The sequence below is a fragment of the Mustela nivalis genome, assembly GCF_964662115.1.
Source record: "Mustela nivalis genome assembly, chromosome: 12".
In the NCBI taxonomy this organism is placed as follows: domain Eukaryota; kingdom Metazoa; phylum Chordata; class Mammalia; order Carnivora; family Mustelidae; genus Mustela; species Mustela nivalis.
This window is the reverse complement of record NC_139031.1, coordinates 70,829,622-70,852,190: the sequence shown is the minus strand read 5'-3', so window position 1 is coordinate 70,852,190 and position 22,569 is coordinate 70,829,622. Positions and strand designations below refer to the sequence as shown.

The 22,569-nt window shown below is 34.7% G+C and overlaps 1 protein-coding gene across 10 annotated transcripts in view; it reads left to right on the top strand.

Moving 5' to 3' along the window:
• CFAP69 (cilia and flagella associated protein 69) overlaps nucleotides 1-22,569 on the top strand; it is a 53,632-nt gene that overhangs the window by 19,890 nt on the left and 11,173 nt on the right. For 6 of the 10 annotated variants that reach the window (XM_082692312.1, XM_082692319.1, XM_082692317.1 and 3 more), the window contains 10 exons: nucleotides 2,208-2,306; nucleotides 3,101-3,250; nucleotides 3,355-3,532; nucleotides 5,474-5,597; nucleotides 8,516-8,564; nucleotides 8,660-8,781; nucleotides 10,830-11,046; nucleotides 13,775-13,939; nucleotides 17,306-17,424; nucleotides 19,133-19,251. In XM_082692312.1, coding sequence (XP_082548438.1) covers nucleotides 2,208-2,306; nucleotides 3,101-3,250; nucleotides 3,355-3,532; nucleotides 5,474-5,597; nucleotides 8,516-8,564; nucleotides 8,660-8,781; nucleotides 10,830-11,046; nucleotides 13,775-13,939; nucleotides 17,306-17,424; nucleotides 19,133-19,251 — 1,342 coding nt within the window. Of the gene's footprint in view, nucleotides 1-967; nucleotides 1,004-2,207; nucleotides 2,307-3,100; nucleotides 3,251-3,354; nucleotides 3,533-5,473; nucleotides 5,598-8,515; nucleotides 8,565-8,659; nucleotides 8,782-10,829; nucleotides 11,047-13,774; nucleotides 13,940-17,305; nucleotides 17,425-19,132; nucleotides 19,252-22,569 lie in introns of those variants that run through there. The other 4 variants (XM_082692315.1, XM_082692314.1, XM_082692311.1 and 1 more) reach the window with 3 other exon arrangements.

The following is a 22,569-nucleotide window of genomic DNA, read 5'->3' as shown; positions in this document are numbered from 1 at the left end:
ACTGGGAAGCCAACCCTAAAGAGGACATGATAATATTAACAGATAAAAAAGATGTAGTTTTCGTTGATAATATTAAAAAATTGCTCTGTTGCCCTTACTATTTTTAAAAGTTGCCTCTAAGAGTGTTGGTGGGTATCTGCATGATAAATACATGCTCTTTCTTACTGTGTCAGTCTGCTCTCTACTGAAGAACAGCTTGCCTGCCTTAGAAACTTGAAGTAAGAACTCTTGGCTTAAAATGAGCTCCCTTCACTCATTGTTGACTGCAAGTGCTACTATCCTATCCCTTGTTTTTTGATTGCTGGCAACGTGAGTTTAAACTAAAATAACACTATAGATTATAATGGGTTTAACAAAAGCTGTTCATTTTTACTAATAACTTATAGTTTCTACTTAATAGTGGTTGATCATATTAACTTTTCTCTAAAGTGATAGTTATTTCTGATTCAAGAGTAGGATTTTGGGGGCGCCTGGGTGGCTCAGAGGGTTAAGCCTCTGCCTTCAGCTCAGGTCATGATCTCAGGGTCCTGGGATGGAGCCCCACATTGGGTTCTCTGCTCGGCAGGAAGCCTACTCCCCCCTCACTCTCTCTCTTTCTGCCTGCCTCTCAGCCTACTGGTGATCTCTCTCTCAGTGTCAAATAAATAAATGAAATCTTAAAAAAAAAAAAGTAGGATTTTGGAAATGTATGAGGGAAAAGTTGGTACTCTGTCCTGAGATTATAAAACATGATACTGTGAGAAATGACCTAAATTTACAAGAACTAAAAGGGTAGGGAAGCAGATGAGAAAACTTACAATTTCCCATACATTTAGACATTTGTTTAGTTTTGTTGGAAAATTTTAGTTGTTCCTGTTGACTAAATTTTCCTAAAACATAGTGATTTTTCAACATGAAAGGAAGTATTTTTCAAAAAGTGGGGAATGGAATCGTCTTGAAACTGTCTTCTTTTTTTCTTCTCTTTTAGTGGTATCTTTTGCAGATAGATTCTCCTAAAGCAAGGGTGAGGTTCTCCTATGTACGTCCTCCTGTCCATTTGCATCCCCACTCACTGATCATTTCCAGAGGTGAACATTATGCAAGTCCTAATGCAAAACAGGAGTGTTTCAGGAACATTATCTGTTTCCCTCACAGAATCCCCCGCATCTGGTTCAGCCTTGAAGCTGATTTTCCCAACTCCAGTTGTCCCAGGCATGCAGAGAACACAGAACATTTCCAGAATTCCATGGATTATTTTTGGCTTCTCTTAGGGATAACTTGTAGTTGATCAGAGCAAAAACAAACCAGTCTGAAGTATAGGCTGAAACCAGTTCAGAAATAATTTAGATATGCCTTAAAAGGAACCCTCCCAATCCTTCATCTCCACCAAGATAACTTGAACATGAAACTATTACAGGTAGGGCAAAGATTGCCCAGAAACTCTTTGTTTTCCATTCTATTAGCAAATTGAAAAGCAGAGCTCACTTGGAACTTCTCTAAGCAAAGGATGCATTATTAGGGGCAACAAATTACTGATTCTTTAGTTAAAGAGAAATATGTTAACCCATATCTTGCCAGAAATAATAATAGTAACTTACTATATGCCAGACACTATTCTCAGCATTTTTTCATATTAATTCCCACAACAATCTTTAAAATAGTAACTATTGTTATACACATTTTATAGATGAGAAAAGTGACACAAGTTTATGTAGGTAGTAAGTGGCAGAGCCATTATTTAATCTTAAACAGTCTGGTTCCACCATTTATGTTATTAACTACCATTCTTTTCTTCTTGAGAAGGAGAGGCTGAATTGATTGAGGGGCCAATGTTATAATGATAGATCCAAGATATTTCACGTCTGCATGTGTGCATGTATAAAATTACATTGTCCTGGGGTGCCTGGGTGGCTCAGTGGGTTAAGGCCTCTGCCTTTGGCTCAGGTCATGATCCCAGGGTCCTGGGATCGAGCCCCATATCAGTCTCTTTGCTCAGCGGCGAGCCTGCTTCCCCCTCTCTCTCTGTGCCTGCCTCTCTGCCCACTTTTGATCTCTGTCTGTCAAATAAATAAATAAAATCTCTAAAAAAAATTCAAAAATAAAAAAATAAAATTATATGGCCCAGTTTGAACTTCTAGTAAGGATATTTTTAATCTTACTACTAACATATTTAAATTTGCAAGTAAACATGACAGTTATTGAATAGCATTCATTTCTCTTTCTGGCAGGTGAATTGATGAAAATACCAAATTCTGAATTGAGGATACAAATTTGTAAGTGTATTATTGACTTTTATCATGCAGAACCACCAAAGAAGCATATTACAGGTGAAGTTTTCAATAGTCTTTTAGTAATAACTTATGTCTATAAAATAATATTCTTTCTCATTCTCTTTGAACTTGGAAAGACACAGTGGGATTGATGCAAGCTGGCTAGCTCCAAGGACCCAGAAGGGTTCCCATAGGACTGGCCGAAAGGGTCCTTGGCTCTGTGCAGGATAGGAATCAAACACAAGCCAAGTCGAAGTGAGAGCAGAGTTTATTGAAGACATAGAGAGAGTGTAGATATGGACAGAGCAGAAGACTTAGAAAGGAAAGAAGAGTGAGTCTTGACTTTGCTTGGGGGCCTGTGGTTTTTATTGAAGATTGTGGTCAGGTACACCTGACTTCTCAGCCTTTCAGAAACAATAGGTGTCTCCATTAAGTCACTTATGCCCCTGAGCCAGGGGTCTTGATGAGTCAGTATTCTTGGAAAATGTTTATGATGACTCCGCCCAATTACTCTTCAGATATTGTCTGTTCTGCTAGAAGACTCCAAAGAAATAATTAAATCCTTGACCTTTATAAGGAGCACATACATCATTTATATATATATAACATTAAATTTGACTTTAAATTTAATGTAATATATATTAACTTTAATGAATCAATTCAAAATTGACTCATTATTTGGCCTTTTATAGAAAAATTTTGTCTATCCCTGTGCTATACAATTTCAAAATGCCAAACTATTTTTTAAGTTTTTATTGCAGTTGTTTAATAATATTACTCATTCCTTTGTCTGAACATAGATGGTTACTATGTGAGAAAACTGTACATATTTATTAACTAATTGTTGTTAGGTTACCAGCAAGCAAATTCATCATACAAGATTAAGATGGCTGAGGTCAGTGGATTGGCAAAAACAATGGTTGAATCATTGACCTTACTTGAAAATCAACTTGTTGAGAAACTTTGGGTACTTAAAGCTCTCCAACATCTCTCAACTTCTGGTTTGTATATTATTAACTTTAAATACTTCATTCTCAACTATTTTTGTTTCTTTCCAATGGTGTCAAGACTGTACAACATAAATAATTTCTAAATTTATTTTCAGAAGTTAATTGCACTTTAATGCTGAAAGCACAAGCAGCCAGAGAAATTTGTGCTCACCTCAATGACCCAGACCCCTCTGGACAGCTTCTGTTTCGTTCTTCAGAAATACTTTGGAATTTATTGGAAAAATCTCCAAAAGAAGAAACCATACAACAACTTAGTAACTTGGAATGTTTGCTGTAAGTAAGTGGTTAGATAGGAATGTTTTTTAACCTTAAAATGATAGCCAGTAACATAACTAACATCTTTGTTTGAATTTGTGTTCAATTAGGCTTTTGAGTCATGTCCATTTTGAGTGATGTCCAACATCATTTTTATGTTGTGGTGTAAATGCATCTTTGCAATAGCAAGCTGTTTTTTTGGTTTTTGTTTTTCCTATTTGGAAAGCTTTTAAAGTAGCTTATTAACAAAGCTAAATTATGTCTTTGAATAAGTATAAAATACATTAGACATTTAAAAGAACTATTTCATTTGCTCATTCAGTAACCTATTTTTTAAAGATTTTATTTATTTATTCATTTGTCAGAGAGAGAGAAAGAACACCCAAGCAGGCAGAGGCAAAGAGAGCAGGCTCCCTATGGGGCAAGGAGCCTGATGTGGGACTCAATCCCAGGACCCTGGGATCATGGCACAAGCCAAAGGCTGTGGTTTAACCCACTGAGCCACCCAGGTGTCCCCAGTAACCTATTTTTAAACACTTACTCTCTTCCAGATATTGTAGTAAGCATTAGCAATAAAATATAAGGGAGTCTTCAAGTAACTTATCCATTTATTCATCAAATAATTATTGTCTACTCTATACCAACTTTAGTATTGGGCCATAGAACTACAAAAGAAAGTAATGCAGACACGATCTCTGCTTTCATGGAATTTACATTGTTATTAGGAGATAGACAAGTAAACAGACAACTAAATGCTATGAAATAAACTATCACAGTGCTACATGTTCTCTAGAAAAGAGTGATTCAGCATACCCAATCCAACTGATTTAAATCACATAGGATATTTATGGGCTTATATAACTACAAGGTCAAGGATAAAACTGGTTTCATGTGCTCAGCAAATAACAGGATGTGGGCCTTCATCATCCCTCTACAGTCTTCCACTGTGTTAGCTTTATTCCCAAGATCCACATAGTGAGACCTAACAAGTTGAGGTTCACACAATCACAACCCCAAATCAAGCAGAAGAGAAGACTTGCTCTTCTGAAAGGCCAAAGAAAATTCTTTGAATTGAGTCCCTATTGGTCCTGAGTGGTCTGGGTTGGCCATATACCATTTCAGATTGAATTACTAGTGACAGAGAAATGTTCTGGCTAAAAGGAAGCTCAAAGCATCTTAGCAAGACCAAAAGGGTAAATGCCTAAATAAAAATAAGGGTACTGTTATCATAAGAAGGGCAAGCAAGGGGCACCAGGCTTTCTCAATCAGAAGTGCATTCAACTCTTGACCTTGGGGTTATGAGTTCAAGCCCCACACTGGGTGTAGAGATTACTTAAAAAAATAAAATCTTTTAAAAAAAGATGAAGAAGAAGGGCAAATGAGTGCTAGGAAGCAAACCAGCAAATGTCCAAACCAACAAATGTCCACAGAACCTGACCCAGACTTGAAGAGTTAATAAATACTTCCTGATGAACCCTGATTTGGTATCTGAATGATAAATACGAACTGGCAACACAGAAGAGTTTTGCATTCAGAGAGCATCCTAGACAGGGGAACAGAAGTGAAAATAGAATTTGGCAAAAAAACAAACAAACCCTGGAAGGTACTGAATATATTGAGAGTAGAAAATAGAATAGTGAGAGATGAAGCTAACAGTGTTAGCAGGGACCATAACATGAAAGGCTTGATAAGCCTTGGTAAGGGGGTAGGACTTTTTAATCTTAAGAACAAAGAAAAGCCTTTAAGTAGTTTAGCAGTCACTTTGCCCACAGGTATAGATTTGGATGGATGGATTCTTATCTGATAGAGACTTGACTCCTATGGCAGATTTAGAAATGTAGAAAAGATCAGAAATACTTCAAAATGAATAGTATGATATAAAAAGGGAATTCTGTTGATAGACACTTAAGTAGCATTTACACGGAAATATGGTTTTAAAGATCTGATTTTACTTTCCAGGGCTTTGAAGGAAGTATTTAAAAATCTGTTTATGAGAGGTTTTAGTCATTATGATCGTCAGCTTAGAAATGATATATTAGTAATCACTACAATTATAGCTCAAAATCCTGGAACACCAATGATCGTAAGTATGAGTCAAATTGCATGAATTTTAGTTGTGGAAATAGCTTGAACGGGGGGAAGGAGTCCTAAACAATGTTGTAATATTTATGAACTTGTGATAGCAAGATATTTTGTAATTTCATTATGGCCACCAGTAGTTCTGCCAATTCTCTGCCAGTTCTTTTGTAAACTTGAGATTCTCTTCATATTTTATAATTTGCTTACATATTTGCTATGTATGATGTGTTTCTTTCCTTGCTGGTGATATGAGTTTATATCTGGAACCATTTCTCTTTCACCTAAAGAATTTCCTTTCCCATTTCTTATGATGCAGATCTGCTAGCTGCTGGGAACAAATTCTCTTACTTTCTTTTATCTCAATACATCTTTAATTCAGCCTAATTATTGAAGTGTATGTTCACAGAATATTAAATTCTAGTTTGAACACTTTTATATTTTACCACTTGAAGATACCATTCCGCTGTCTTCTGGCCTCATGTTTCTGATCAGAAGTATTTATTTTTTCAATTTGTTTCCCCATGGACAATGTATCATTTTGCTTTCTGGCTATTTTTTAAGATTTTCACTCTACCTTTGGTTTCCATCAGTTTTACTATTATGTGCCAAGATGTGATTTTCTTTGTTTTTATCCTGCTTAAGATTCATTCATAGGGCTTCCTGAGTATGTAAACTGACTAAATTTGGAAATTTTTTTGATCATATTCTATAAGTATTTTATCAGCCCCATTCTCTCTCTCTCTCTCCCCTTCTGTAATTCAGATTACATGCATGTTTGTCGTGAGGCCTGTTCTCTTTTTTCAATCATTTTTCTCTCTATTCTTCAGATTAAATAATTTGTATTGGTCTATACAACTAAATTCACTGACTTTTTTCCCTGTCATCTTCATTCCATTATTAATTATTAATCCCATCCAGTGCATTTTTATTCTAGATGTTGTCTTTTTTAGTTTTTAAATTTTTGTTTCCTTTTTATAGTTTCTATTTCTCTGCTGAGAGTTCCTGTCTTTCTGTTTATTCTGAGCCTTTTTACTGTGGATTCTGGTGTACTCCTCTGAAAAGTATTTATTCTTTTGTATTCATGGGCATTTAGTTAGGCTACTCATCCCTATGACAAATGGCAGGTCAAATCTCAGTTCATTTCTTTTAGCCTTACCTAGGATGCTTGAGTATTCTCTGCCCTGGCATGAATCAGGCATTAGCCAGACGTTTGGGAGTTTATACACAGAAGTTGAAGTTCCCTTTCTCTCTTTTATGGGATTTCCCCCTTCACTTTCCAGTAGCAATAGTTGCCCTAAGAGTACCTCTGCCCTCTGAATATTCAAACCACTAAGATAACAGCTTTACTCTGAGTTGCAGGATCTACACAAGGTGTGGACTAGGTCCTGGCCTCTGTCTAAATGCCTTTTTTTTAACAAAAGGGAAACCCATGCAGTGCCATCTCCATCTTGACAGTTCTGACTCCCCTCCAGTAACTGCTTGGTTTTCATCACAAGACAGTTGTTTTTATATTTTGTTCCGAGTTTATAATTGTTACCTTCAGGAAGATTTCTTATGGGAGCTACTCTGCCATCCCAGAAGCTGAGCCTGGGCATATTTTATAGTGTAAAAATCACTGAATGATTGACATCCCAGAGTAGAGCTCTTTGGCAATGATATCCATATAGCCATAAACTTTCTAAGTTGTATTTAAAGGAAATTGGTGAGGGGCACCTGGGTGGCTCAATGGGTTAAAGCCTCTGCCTTCAGCTCAGGTCATGATCCCAGGCTCCTGGGATCGAGCCCCGCATCGGGCTCTCTGCTCAGTGGGGAGCCTGCTTCTCTCTCTGCCTGCCTCTCTGCCTACTTGTGATCTCTGTCTGTCAAATAAATAAATAAAATCTTAAAAAAAATAAATAAAAATAAAGGAAATTTGTGAATGAAGGGTTCAATGCCATATCAGTGGTTCAGATAGAACTTATAATGTGTAAATGGGGGCAACAATCCTACCTAGCTTTCTAGTCAAGACTGCAATGCATGGGTAAACCTATATGTGTCTTTGGAGGCTCCTGCTTAGTTAATAAATTCTCATTAGCATCCTTGCAAGCATTCAGGTGAATTTTATGAGTCAAATAACATCTTCACATTTAAAGAAACCATATGGATCCTAAAGCAGTAGCACTGTAACACTGCAAGCTCAAAAACCTAGGGACTTGCCCCGCTAAACTCTCCCGAATTACAAAGTCTAGCTAGGATATCTGTGGCAGAAATGTGTTCTCTCATGCTGAAATGTTTGCAATTCTGGTTATTCTTCAGGGTTTTTTATGTTAATTAGGACCCATTAGACCTGATGAAACCATATAATGAGAGTGGTTGGGGTCAAGGTGGGAGGGGGGCTGTTTAAGAAGAAAAGCTGCTGAAAATAACTGTATCTTTCGTCCTTATTTTGTCACTTAAAGGTATAATACGATAATGAATTAGAAAAGTAATTCAGAGATCACAAGCAGGCAGAGAGGCAGGCAGAGAGAGAGAGAGAAGAAAGCAGGCTCCCTGCTGAGCAGAGAGCCCGATGCGATCCATCCTAGGACTCTGGGATCATGACCTGAGCTGAAGGCAGACGCTTTAACCCACTGAGCCACCCAGGTGCCCCAGTAATTTGTAGTATTAACACATTTTGGGTAATTACCAAATTTTAGTCAGCATCTTAAAATATACTCATAGAATAATATAAAAATACTTCTTAGAACCAACAGAAGTTTATATTAAATAAATTACAAGTTTATCTGGCTATATGTTTCCTGCTTTCATCCCTTTCTATTATTAGTACTTTATGAATTCAAATGAATGACAAGGGGAATCTGATAAAGATGATTAAATATTAGGTAAATATAAGCATCTGTAATTTCCATCTAATTCAATCATTCTTCTATGTATTTATATTAGGAATGTGGCTTTACCAGGGATTTGATACTATTTGCAACCTTTACAGAAGGTAAAAACCATAAAACTTTCAACCTATAATTATCTTGATGAGTCTTAAACATTACTTTATCTTTTACTTTTATTTTCTTTTTTTCCCCCTCACAGTTAAAAGTCAAAATCCTTTGGTGAAAGGTCTTAAGCTTTCTAATTCCTATGAAGATTTTGAATTGAAGAAATTGCTATTCAATATAATTGTGATCTTATGTAAAGATTTACCCACTATACAGGTAAAAAAAATAAATAAATAACCAAAATTAAAGCTAGTGTGTCTCACTTTGTAGTATAACTTTCTTAAAAGTCATGATTGCATCACCACTTCGTCATATCAGGGAGACAAACCATAAGTGACTCTTAATCTCACAAAACAAACTGAGGGTTGCTGGGGGGAGGGAGTTTGGGAGAAGGGGGTGGGATTATGGGAGGGTATGTGCTATGGTGAGTGCTGTGAAGTGTGTAAACCTGGCGATTCACAGACCTGTACCCCTGGGGATAAAAATATATGTTTATAAAAAAAATTTTTTTTTTAAAAGTCATGATTGCAAATCTTTCATCAACCCATATGTTTACCATAGAAAGTAACTCTGGTCAGAATTTCATCTTATCAAAATTTCTTCTGCTTATCTGGTTAAATAAACAGTGAATTTACCAAATTTAAACCATATAAACCAAAAAAGGCAGGAGAACATTAGAAATTTATTTATGTATTTAGATCTCCAGGATAAGAAAACATAATATGAAAGAAAATCCATATAGGCCCATCTAGCCTAATAGGCTACCTCTGGCCATACTGTGGTTAAAGCTTTAGTCAGGTGGAATGCAGTGCTATCATTTTTCAGCAATGTGATCCTGAATAAGCTGTTTAGTTTCTGTAAAACCCGGATTTTTTAAAATGTTTTATTTATTTATTTGAGAGAGAGGGGAGAGCACAAGTAGGCAGAGCAGCAGCAGAGGGAGAGGGAGAAGCAGGCTTCCCACTGAGCAGGGAGCCTGAGGCATGGCTCCTGGGATCATGACCTGAGCTGAAGGCAGATACTTAACCAACTGAGTCACCCAGGTGCCCCAATCCCAGATATCTTAATTTCAAAATGAGGATAACACCTATCTCATGGAATTATTATGAGGGTTAAGAGAGCTAAGAGATCTCAGATTTTTTTGGTAATACCACTTTGAGGAACACACACATATATATACACTAAAATATGTTCAGAGAAGGAAAAAAATTGTTTCTACAGTTATAACTTTATTAACGATATCAAAATTATACACTCTATAGAATCTAAATGCATTTTCTGAAATGCCAAATAGAATATAATTACATAAAATATGGTTTTTTAGTACAGTGAAGTATTATCTAACTATTAAAATCTCTCTGGAGACAAAATGTACATGACAGTTTAAAAACCACTTTAGTGGATTTCAGAGTCAAATGGCATAAAGAATATGGTGAGCTTCTTAAAGCACTGTGTGAGCAGTGGAATCAACTAATTTTTTTTATGTCATTTGTTTGTGGCCCAGTAATTGTAGTGATAATGAATTTGTGTACTGTTATTTGTGGTTCATGGAATATTTTGAAAACATTATCCACTTAATATTTATAGTAAGGCTAGAACTAGCTGTTGTTCTTAGTCCTGCTTCCTCCATTCTAAATCTTGCCTTCATTCCCTGTGGACTAGTACATTGTCATAATAGCTATGCATTTTTCTATTTTATTGAAATCATGGATTCAGCACAATTTTAAAATTCTAAGCATATAATTATAAATATGGCTTGTGACCTGAGTGGCATCGATTGACTAGAATTTTTGTATAAGTTCTATTACAACTGCTTAAAAATTAGCCACAGTCATTATTTTGGAAAAATTACACTTTTATAGTGTACCATTGAGTCTGTGAAATGTTTCTTTTTCAAAAATGAAGGGAAGAGAGAAACTTCAGCAGTTTATTTGCCCCAAATTTTCTGCTTCTTTGGTCTGATCATAAGCAGGAGTCAAATTATATATATACGCATAGACAAAAAAAATTAACACCTATTTATATTATTGTCCTCTAGAGAGTACATATCTGAGATAAGGGGATCATAGCCAACTTGTTGTTGTTTTTGTTTTTGTTTTGTTTTGGTTTTGGTACTTAATGTAGATTGGGCATCTTTAGGAAGGAAATTTTTTTTTTTAAATGACCCTAATAAAACATCACATTGGAAATCTTTAATTTTCTTAGATTAAATAAAATTGTTTTAATTATGTTTCTAACAAAGTAGTTTTTCCCCTTCCTCATAGCTATTAATTGACGGCAAAGTTATCTTGGCTTTGTTTACCTATGTTAAAAAGCCTGAGAAACACAAGATAATGGAGTGGTCTGCAGCACAGTATGAAGAATTACAACTGCATGCAATTGCCACTTTGTCATCAGTGGCTCCTTTTTTAACAGAAGAGTATATGTTGTGTCAGGGAAATGCTCGAGTCCTTGCATTTCTAGAATGGTGTGAGAGTGAAGGTGAGTGATACCTATCAAAATTCTAATTTACATGTTTCAGTTGAACTCTCAATATATTCATAGAAAAAATAAATAAAATTAATTAAAGAAAAGAAATAAAAATATATATCTTGTTTCCTGTGATTTTCACATGTTTACTGTTGTTTTAAAGAAAAAAATCTGAGATTTCATTTAAAGTCAGACACATTAGTAAATATCATAACTGTAATTGATACATACCTCTCAGTAAAAGAAATCATTCATATAACCTGATTTAAATTTTTGTAGCATTAGGCTTATCCAACAATTATACTAAGTCCTGGAAATATTTTAAAGATTTTATTTATTTATTTGATAGAGACAGAGATTACAAGTAGGCAGAGAAGCAGGCAGAGAGAGAGGGGGAAGCAGGCTCCCCGCTGAGAAGAAAGTCCGATGTGGGGCTCAATCTCAGGACCCTAGGATCATGACCTGAGCCAAAGGCAGAGGCTTTAACCCAGGTGCCCCAGTCCTGGAAATATTTTAATCATTCATTCAACAAATATTTGTTGAGTACCTACTAGGTACTAATATTGTTTTAACTGCTAAGGATACATTTATATTCAAAATAAATAAAATCCCTACCTTCACAGAGCTTAAAATTCCCAGCCAGAAGTAATGATTCCACATGTAGTATACCAAATTATTAGACTACCAATTTGTACAAATATTTTATTATAGCTCTCGTCATTCTTAGAAAGGAAATAAGAAATACTTTATTTAAAAAAAATGCTTATAAGAGAGATACCGCATTCTTTTCTGGTAGTTATTTTGCTGTGGAAATAATTTTATATGATACATTTTCAGTAGATCAAGAAAATCATATATCTGTGAGGATGGAAAATATTATAGCTGATTTTTTTAATTCTCTAGTTTCTAATATGCAGAATTACTAAATTTATTCTTGTTAAATTGCTATGCATTAAATAATGATTCTCTATCCTTTATATTATTTATGTTTACAAAAGACTATAAAGCAAAAGAGGAAATGCTGCCTAACATGGGGAAGCCTTATAGCTAACAGTTACTGAGTACTTACTGCATGGTAGGCCTTAAACACCTCACAAGTATTAACTCATTTAGTCCTCACAACAGATCCAGAGGTTGAAGGTACTGTTACCATCCCAGGTGGTCACACGGGTAGAACTCAATCAGAAAAGTTAAATAACATGTTCTTGGTCACACAGGAAGTGTCAGATCAAGGATTTAGTACATGTAGTTTAGCTCTAGAACCTGCATTTTTAACCCATACACAATACTCAGAAGAGTATTTAAAAAAAATTTTTTTTTTAGTTTTAAACATGAAGAACCTTTTAAAGAAGGCATATTATTGTAAAGAAGAAAAGAGAACTTGCCTTGCTGTTTATCAAGACTTACCATAAAGCAATAATAATTTAAACTTTATGATACTAGATAAGGAACAGACCAATGAAAAAGAATATATGGGAGGTTGGCATTAACAAAGATGTTATTACCTTCAATAAAAATAAAAATTGGCTTCTTTCACCTTGTTAAAAAAAAATCAAGTGCAAAATGAATTAAATCCCTAAATATAAAAAGTTAAACTATAAAATCTTAGAAGAAAACATTGGAAAATATCTTTATGATAACAGGTTAGGAAAAGACTTTGATAAACCAGAAGAACTTAAACTATATGGAAAATTAGTGCATTTAATAATGTAAAATTTAGAAATGCTGTATGACTAAATCTGAATAAAATAATGATCTACAAATTGAGAGAATACATTTTTGACCCCTGTGACTAATAAAGGATTAGAATCCAGGCTCATAAAGAACTAAAAAAAGAAAATAACTCGGCAAAGAAGTAGATAAAGAATAGAGACTGCCAAGTCACAGACAAAATTTCAAATTTATAAATAACATTAAAAGATGTTCAACGTTATTGGTAATCAGAGAAACACAAATTAAGATAATAATTAACTGTCATTTCCCATTTAACAGATTGGAAAAATCTATTAGTCTTGTACGTTGTGTCCATATAACCACTTTGAGAAGCAATTTAGGAACGTTGGTAAAATTAAGTGTGGGTATACCCTATATGATTCTGGTGTCACATGGCGAAACCTTTCTCAGTGGGAATAAGGGGACATAAACCAGAAAGTTCATTGTACCAGAATGTTCATTGTAGCAGTTTGTTCTAGTGAATGGATAAACTGTGATTTATTCATAAAATGATTGCTCAGGGGCACCTGCGTGGCTCAGTTGGTTAAGCATCGGACTCTTGATTTCACTCAGGTCATAATCTCAGGGCTGTGAGATTGAGCCCGGCATCAGGCTTCAGGCTGGGCATGAAGCTGGCTCAAGAGTCTCTCTCCCTCTCTCTCTTTTCATCCTCTCTAAAACAAATAAAATGAATGCTGAAAGCAATTAAATGATTTAGATCTGCTTGTGACTATGTAAATACTTCAAAAAACACAATTTTGAGTAATAGTAGCAAGTTACAAAAGATACACACAAGATGACACATTTGAGAAAAATTTTAAAGCATGTTTCTGTTCTGGGAATAGGAGGAGAAGGGGGAAAGGATAATATTTATTCCTCTAAAAAAAAACTAAAGAGTATGGCAAAATTTAACATCTGTTTAAACTTAAGGGTTAGATATATAAGGTAACTGATATGTTCTGTTTTATTTGAAATGTTTTTGCTTTAAATTTCTTGATGTAAAGTATTAAATTATATTTCTCCACAGATTCCTTCTTTAGCCATGGCAATAGTTTTCATGGAACAGGTGGCCGTGCCAATAAGTTTGCCCAGATGCGTTACAGTTTAAGACTCTTGAGAGCCATGGTCTACACTGAGGATGAGACTATAAACAATGATCTTTGTGAAAAGGGAACAATTCAGCAACTGATAGGTAAAACACATTTAGTAGAATACTTATAAATTAGAGGTTTTGCTTAAAATGCTTTTTACAAATTTATTTTATCATTCTAGCCAAGAAACTCCTGAATATTCTCTTGGTTTTGTTTCATATTGTTGCTATAAGCCGATTTGTCTTTACTGAAACATCATGGTCACTCATTCTGTAAACATCTGTTTATTCCAGATACTATTTCATTTAGGATTATCTTTTTTTTTTTTTAATGGGCTACTGTTACCTTCATTTTTCTAGTAATAAGATGGCCACATTTTGGCTAGGATTTTGAAGTCATTTAAAAGAGGATAACATTACATTTTCCAGTGCATCTGACATACCAGAACACTAGTATGCTGGTATATATAGAAATGTACATAGGAGATTCTTTTCTGTTATAATATAGCAGGATATCCTTGATTTTCAACTTAGAATTCACTATAATGAATCATCTTATCCCCAAAATACATACGTGTGAGCTTGGAATAAAGTTCAGAACTGAAAACAAACTATTGTTACCTTTGTTAATTAAAAAATTAATAATCCTCTGGCCCTAACTTTTCCTGACCTTGAAAAGATCTCTTTTGGAAGCGCCTGGGTGGCTTAGTTGGTTAAGCAACTGCCTTCGACTCGGGTCATGATCCTGGAGGCCCGGGATTAAGTCCCACAGTGGGCTCCCTGTTCAGCAGAGAGTCTGCTTCTCCCTCTGACCTCTCCCCTCTCGTGCTTTTTCTCTCTCAAATAAATAAATAAAATCTTAAAAAAAAAAAAAGATCTATTTTGGTCATACTCAAATTCACTGTTTGCCTCATGAGTATGAGATAATTTGCTGGATGTCAATTAATTATAAACACCTCCACCAAAACTCTTCAATCTGTTGAGCTAAAGTGCCTACTCTTCCATCACTAGTGGAGAATAGTGGTGCCATTTAATAGCAGTGTCCTTTAAAATAAGGATACTGAAAAGGGTGTTAAGTGAAAACATTTTTTTGTTGAGTTTACTGAGGATGACCAAACCTGAAAGTAGATTTTGTGTATGTGTGATTGTGAGTAAAGCAATGGAAGTTTATTAAGTGAAGATACAGAAAAAACTCTCAAGAGTGAGTGGGGTCCCAACAGTGTTGCCCCTGAAGTAGATTTTATCACTTCCATGCATGTTCCATTGTACAGAACTCAGTGTTAAGGTTACAACCTAACTGTATGGAGTCTAGAAAATACTATATTTCCTATGTCCAGATAAGAGTCTGAATCTTACCTGGGTAGGAGGTGTGAGGTAGAGAAAGGGGAAAACAAATACAGAAGGGTTCTTTCCTTAGGATTTTTTCCCTTTAACTTGAAAGAAGCTGATCTTCATCATGTGAGTTCTTAGAGGCAGTGGCCTTCCTTCACTTACTCAGTCTAACAGAGGACTTAACAAATAGTTTGCTCATCAAATAGTAATTGAATTGTTATTGCAAATGTTTATAATACCCTTTGTGCAGGCACTGGTGTCACAAATGTGTATAGAACAGGACACTGTGGGCCTTGCCCTTAATGAGAATGGGAAAAAAAAAGTATACCCTAGAAAGATAGCATATGTTACCCTACACCATCAGTAAGTCCCCTAGTGAGTAAGAGAATACCACAGAAACCCAAAGGTTTCAGTTGTTTTTAAGGCTAGGTAATCTTGACAAGTACCTTTATTGAGCTTGGTGTAAGGGTAAAGCTAGTTTTGAGAGGGAAAAGAGGAGATGGTCTTTAAAGCAAGGGAACAGTATAAGCAGAGACATGGTATTAAAATATATATAACTGTTTTCAGAGCTAGCTGAAGTGAAGTCAGTTTTATGAAGTTTTATGAAGATATCTATCAACTATACTTCAATTTAAAATAATAAAAAACAGAAACTGGAAAAAATGTTTTATGGAAATAAGTAATGTGAGATATAATATGTCTAGTGAAGAGCCAAGTTAGAATTTTGAATAGCATCCTCTTTAGACATGGGGAGCCGTTAGTGATCTTGATCAGGGAGGTTATATGTATCGTGCTGTTTTAGGAAAAGGAATCTGGAAGAAATATGTCAGATGCATTAGAATAGAACAAGGAGAAAGTAAAGGCAGGAACTAAAGGATACTGAAATATGAAGGAAATAATTAAAAACATAACGTGTGTTATAGACAACACAGAATGTGACATGCCTACACTCAAGTAGGAAGGAGAATGAGATCATCTAGAAAGGAGAAGCAGCCCTATGGCCAACCAGGTTGGATTCCTAGATGTTCCTAATAAAGGAGCATAGGCCCATCTGTTCCTGGCATGCTCCTCAACAGAGCCTTCAGCATGCTCAACTAGCCCTATCAGGGACTGATCCTGCACCTGTCATTCATACTAACAGGTCCAAGAATCATGCTCTCAGGGCCAGCTATGGTAATAAACTGTGATTTCCCTGCCCTCTTACTTTGGAACATGAGTCCAGCCCTTCTTGGTAATGTCAATGACCCCTTTAACAGAGAAGCAGTGATTTTTGTTCCTGATTTAAAGCTTAAAAGAAAATTCCTTTTTGCAGCAAAATTTTATTGTGACTGTCATCCCATCAGTGTAAGTGGCTCTTTTCTAGTCTTTCTAAATTTTTAGTAGAAGCAGGGGAGAGATTTCAAAGGACATGGGAATACTGCTACCTAAAGTTATTGAAAACACCTCCCAGTAAACATAAGGAGAGGACACAGAAAGACATAACAGGAAGAGAAAATACACTTAGAGAGGTCTTCCACCTTTGCCTAAAATTGACCCTGTTAACCATGAAGAGATGAGCAAGCTGTGATCAGGCATTTTAGTCATATATTTGCAAAGCACTCATTTCTGCCTCATGTTGTTCTGCATATTTCTATAAACAGTTTTTGTTTGCTGCACAAAGTATCAGGTCGTTAGGGCATCTTTTAATAATATTCCATTAATTCTGTACTAGAAATGCTATATATGTATTCAGAGCTCAAAGAATCCTTTTATCATCTTCTGTTTACAGCTTCTACATAACTGTTCAATTCAAATAGCTCCCTTTAAAATAAGTTCTCTAATTGAAATTTTGTAAGAAAGGATTTATTTTTTTTTTAATTTATTTTTTATTTTCAGCATAACAGTATTCATTATTTTTCACCACACCCAGTGCTCCATGCAATTCGTGCCCTTTATAATACCCACCACCTAGTACCCCAACCTCCCACCCCCCACCCCTTCAAAACCCTCAGATTGTTTTTCAGAGTCCAAATTGGAAGGGGAGGTGAACCATGAGAGGATTTATTTTTTTTAAAGAAGGATTTTCAAAACAGTATTTGATCAAAATAAAAATACAATGTCTGATGAGTTTACATTCTTTCAATTTTTCCACACCAGGAGTTTTTAAAAATACAATAAGCAAGTCTAATGACAAAGAAGAAGCCATTGTTTTGGAAATTCAATCTGATATATTACTTATTTTATCTGGTCTTTGTGAACATCATATTCCTAGGAAGGTATGTATGCCTGTGAATCAAAGTTTTGTTCAGATCTTCCAATGACCTAGCACTATAAACTGTTTCTTGGTGTCCATAAATGTTGGTGTTTTTTAATCTTGTGAGGATTTAATTTAATATTCCTTTTTATAAGGAGAATATAATTGTATGCAATAAGGTATATATTTGTATATATATATATATCTTAAGTGTATATTTCAGTAGGTTTTGATGAATGTATACACCCATTTAACCAATATCTCAATTAAAACAGAGACAATTATTACTTCCTATGAAATTCTTTCATGCCACTTAGTAGCTATCCCCCCTATTTGCCTTCTGGTGACCACTGTTCTGATTTCTATCCCCGTAAAATAAGTATTGCCTATTCTTTTACTTTATATGAATGGAACCACATTCATATAAATATGATGTACTCTTTTGTATCTGGTCCTGTCATCACCACATTTCTGAAATATACCCATGTTATTACAGGTATCAGCAGCCCATTCCTTTTTGTTGCTGAGCAGTTTTTCTTTGTTTGAATATACCCAATTTTTTTCTCCATTCCCCTATTGATTAATACTTAGGTTTTATCCATTTGGACTATATGTATAAACCTTCAGTGAACATTTTTGTAGTAGTCTTTCTGTGGACATAATGCTTTCATTTCTTCTAGATAAATACTGGGGAATACAATTAATGTTCATTAAGTAGGTATATGTTTTTAAGAAACTGGCAAACAGTTCTTCCAAAGTGCCTATCACATTATAAATGCTGTTTTGAGTTTAAATTGGGTTCAGGGTGATGGGTATGGATGAGCACTGAGTGTGGTATGTAACAGATGAATCACTAAATTCTATACCTGAAACCAATATTATACTGTATGTTAACTAAATGGAATTTAAATAAAAACTTAAAGAAAAAAAATCAGGTTTATACTAGAACTAAAAGTTAGAAAAAAGAGCTTATTTCCCTTTGATCTTTTTAAATTTATAACAAACTCTGAGTCTCTAAGTTTGATAACTTAAATAATTTAATAAAAGAATTGGAAAGATAAAAAAATTAAAATTGTGAAATTTCCAATAGAGAGATTTTAGGGAGAGGCAACAAGAACAGTAAATGCATACCTAGCTTTGAGCTTTGGTCCAGCTTTTTCTTATACTCTGCCACCCTATGCCTTTCTTCTGGAAAAACACTCATTGTCTTGCTTACTAGGTACCAGAACTGAACTACAAAACAGTGAGAAAGGTAATTGGTAAATAACAAGTAATAACTGGCAATAACGTAATATAAATTACTAAAGGTTTTAGTTATCATTTATATATTTATTTCTCTCTTGGGAGTATTAAAAAGTATTCCCTGATAGAATTTTAGCCTCTTAAAATTAGTTTTGCTCTCGTATTCATCTGACAGGATATTGGACTACATTTATTATAAAGCAGAAGAAAACCATAGGGTAAGCTTATGGTTTATTTTTTTAAAAAAAGAAAGGGAAAAATCAAAAAAATAGAAAGGGACATTAAGCTGGCATGTTGATTGATGCCATTTCTAAAAAATATTAGCTTTACAATAATTGGTCTTAAATTCCTATGAGTGCAAATTTGAAAAAAATATTTGTACAAAAATAACAATGTTCTATTTTTCTCATACAAAAAGTTTTAGGGGACAATATGAAACAGGAAAGGATTAGATGATTCCAAAAAATAATTTTAAATAAATCTCCTAGGAAATTTTTGGGACTGAAGGAGTGGATATAATTCTTCATGTAATGAAAACAGATCCCACAAAGTTACGGACTGGATTAGGCTATAATGTACTTCTTCTTAGTACATTGGACAGTATTTGGTGAGTATTACTGTACCCAAGCTAGAACCACAATACAAGAAAATTACTTCTATGCTATTTTTTGATTATATTTAAATATTATATTTAAGATTTCTATCTAATTTTGATAAACTATACAAACTTATAAGAAATAAAGCCTAGAAAAATTAACACTGTAGCTTGAATAGTAATAAAAATTAATCCTCATATGCACAATAGAGGAGGGAAAATTTTTGGTGCTACAATTTCTTCATGGGTTAGATAGATTTAAATCAGTTGAAATATGTTTCTGTACTATAATTTAAGCTTCAGTAAAAATTTGCTTGATTTATAAAAAGCATTCTTCCCTCAAAACCACACCAGAAAGATAACTCTTCCAACACCTTTTCCAATAGTCCAGAAATGACAGTTACCAGTGTCCTTTGGAAAGTAATCTTGTCCATAGCCCATTCATAAAACCATTCTTGTATCTAAACTTAAATCCTTGTTTTTATTATTTGAATCCATTCCATTCGGTCCTGGCCTGGAAAAACAAAAGCATCTACTCTTCTTACACATTATTCTTATACTTGAAGACTGCTGAATTCCTCATTCATCTCCTCTTCAAAGAGTTGAAAATCAGTTGACTAGGTATTTCCAAAGCAATATTCTTTCCTCAAGCTTTTTGCATTCCTAAAGGGCAAAAAATAAATCATACATATATACATATACACATCCTGCTTTTCATAACATTAATTTATAAAATTTTGTCTTGAGCAGAATTACTGAGTTTCATATATCATTAGCAACACATTTCTTTTGTCCTATATGGTGGGATTCATGAAAGCCACAGTACAACATATTTGGAAGGGGAAATAATGACTATAGACCTAATACACTACAGATCTAAATGGACCTAACAGGCATACGTGGAATTTTCCACTCAGTAGCAGCAGAATACATAGTCTTTTTTTTTTTAAGATTTTATTTATTTTTTTGACAGAGATCACAGCAGGCAGAGAGGCAGGCAGAGAGAGTGAGAGGGAAGCAGGCTCCCTGCTGAGCAGAGAGCCCTGATTGCGAGGCTTGATCCCAGGACCCTGAGATCATGATATGAGCCTGAGCCACCCAGGTGCCCCTAGAATACATATTATTTTTAAGTGCTGTCTTATTGTGATTTATATTAAGAAATACATATTTGGGGGCACCTGGGTGGCTCAGTGGGTTAAAGCCTCTGCCTCTCTGCTCTGTGGGGGGGTCTGCTTCCTCCTCTCTCTCTGCCTGCCTCCCTGCCTACTTGTGACCTCTCTCTCTCTATGTCAAATAAATTTTTAAAAATCTTTAAAAAATAAAAAAAAAAAAGAAATACATATTTGGTCCATTCCTAGTCCATGGTTCCTAAAACTTTTGTCATTTCCTCATCAATAAGAGCAATTAAAACATCTTTTGTCACAGTATTTGGTCTTTTATTCTCATCTCCTGTAATAGCTTCAGAATAATAACTATGAAGGGTAATGTCTTTTGTTATTCATAACATGTTCCTTTTAACCACATCTGAATTTAGACAAATGAGATGATTTTTTAAAGATTTAATTTATTTATTAGAGAGAGAGAGACGGAGCATGAGTGGGGGGAAGGACAGAAGGAGAGGGACAAGCACACTCCCTGCTGCCTGGGGAATCTGACATGGGGCTCCATCCCAGAACCCTAAGATCATGACCTGAGCCAAAGTCAGACACTTAACTGACTGAGCCACCCAGCACCCCTAATGAGGTCATTTTTAGAGCACACCTAGGTAACCACAGGATGGGGGGCTGGTTCTGCATGCAAGGTTACAAACAAGTCTTAACAAATTTAAGACTTAAATCATTGCAAATATCTTTTCTAACCACATAAGAAAAAAACTAGAAATCAATAACAAATAGAAATTAGGAAAACTTACAAATGCAGGGGAGTTAACATGCTCTTTAACTACCACTGGGTCAAAGACAAAAGCAAAACAAAAATTAGGAATTTCTCAAGACTAAAATGATAGTGCAACATACCAAAACTTATGTGATACAGCAACAGCAGAACTAAGAGGGAAGCCTATAGGTATAAATACCTACATAAAAAAGAATGGGGATCCCTGGGTGGCTCAGTTGGTTAAGTGTTAGACTCTTGGTTTTGGCTCAGGTCATCATCTCATGGGTCCTAATATCAAGCCCCAGGTAGGGCTCCATGCTCAGTGAGGAGTCTGCTCTCTCTCTGCCCCTCCTTCTCAAAATAAAAAAAGAATGACTCAAGTAAACAACCTAACTGTAAACTTAAGGTAATTAGCAATTAAAGAACATATAAACCCAAAATTAGCAAAATAAAGGAAATACTAAAGATTAGAACAGAAATAAATGAGAGAATAGAAAAAAATGGTTTGTTTTAAAAAGACATCAAAGTTTACAAGCCGTTAGCTAGACTAAAAGAAAGAAGGGAGAAGACTCAAAATTAATATAAATGAAATAAATGAAATAGAATACATCACAACAGATGCCACAGAAATAAAAAAAGCATCATAATGAACAACTATATGCCAACAAATTAGACAATATAGAACAAATAGATAAATTCCTAGAAACGTACAATCAAGATAGAATTAAGAAGAAATTGGAAAGCCTGAACAGACCAATAACAATAAGGAGATTGAATTAGTAATCAAAAACGTCCCAACAAAAAAGCCCAGGACACAATAGCTTCACAAGTGAATTTTACCAAACATTTAAAGAATTAATACGAATCTTTCTTAAACTCTTCCAGAATATAGAAAAGGGAATGCTTCCAATTCACTTTATGAAGCCAGTCCTGAGGGAAATGGAAGCAAATATCCTATAGGAAATATTAGCAAACCAAATTCAACAACAAATTAAAAGGCTCGTACACCATGACCAAGTGGGATTTAAAAACTTTCAACAAATTAAGTAGAGAAGGAACTAACAAAATAAAGGTCATAGATGAAAAGTCCACATCTAAGATCACACTCAATGGTGAAAAGCTAAGAACTTTTCCTAAAAGATCTGTAACAAGGCAAACGTGCCTACTCTCATCATTTCTACTCAGTACTGTAAGTCCTAGCCAGAGCAAGAAAAAAAGAAATAAAAGGCATCTAAATCAGAAAAGAAGTATTAAAATTATGTTTGCAGATGACATGATCTTATACATAGAAAGCCCTAAAGACTCCACCAAAAACTGTTAGAACTAATAAATTCAATAAAGTAGCAAAAATCAAATACAAAAATCAGTTGCATTTCCATATACATTTCTATTCATACCATAATGAACTATGCAAAAATAAAATTAAGAAAACAATAATACTACAATAGAACCAAA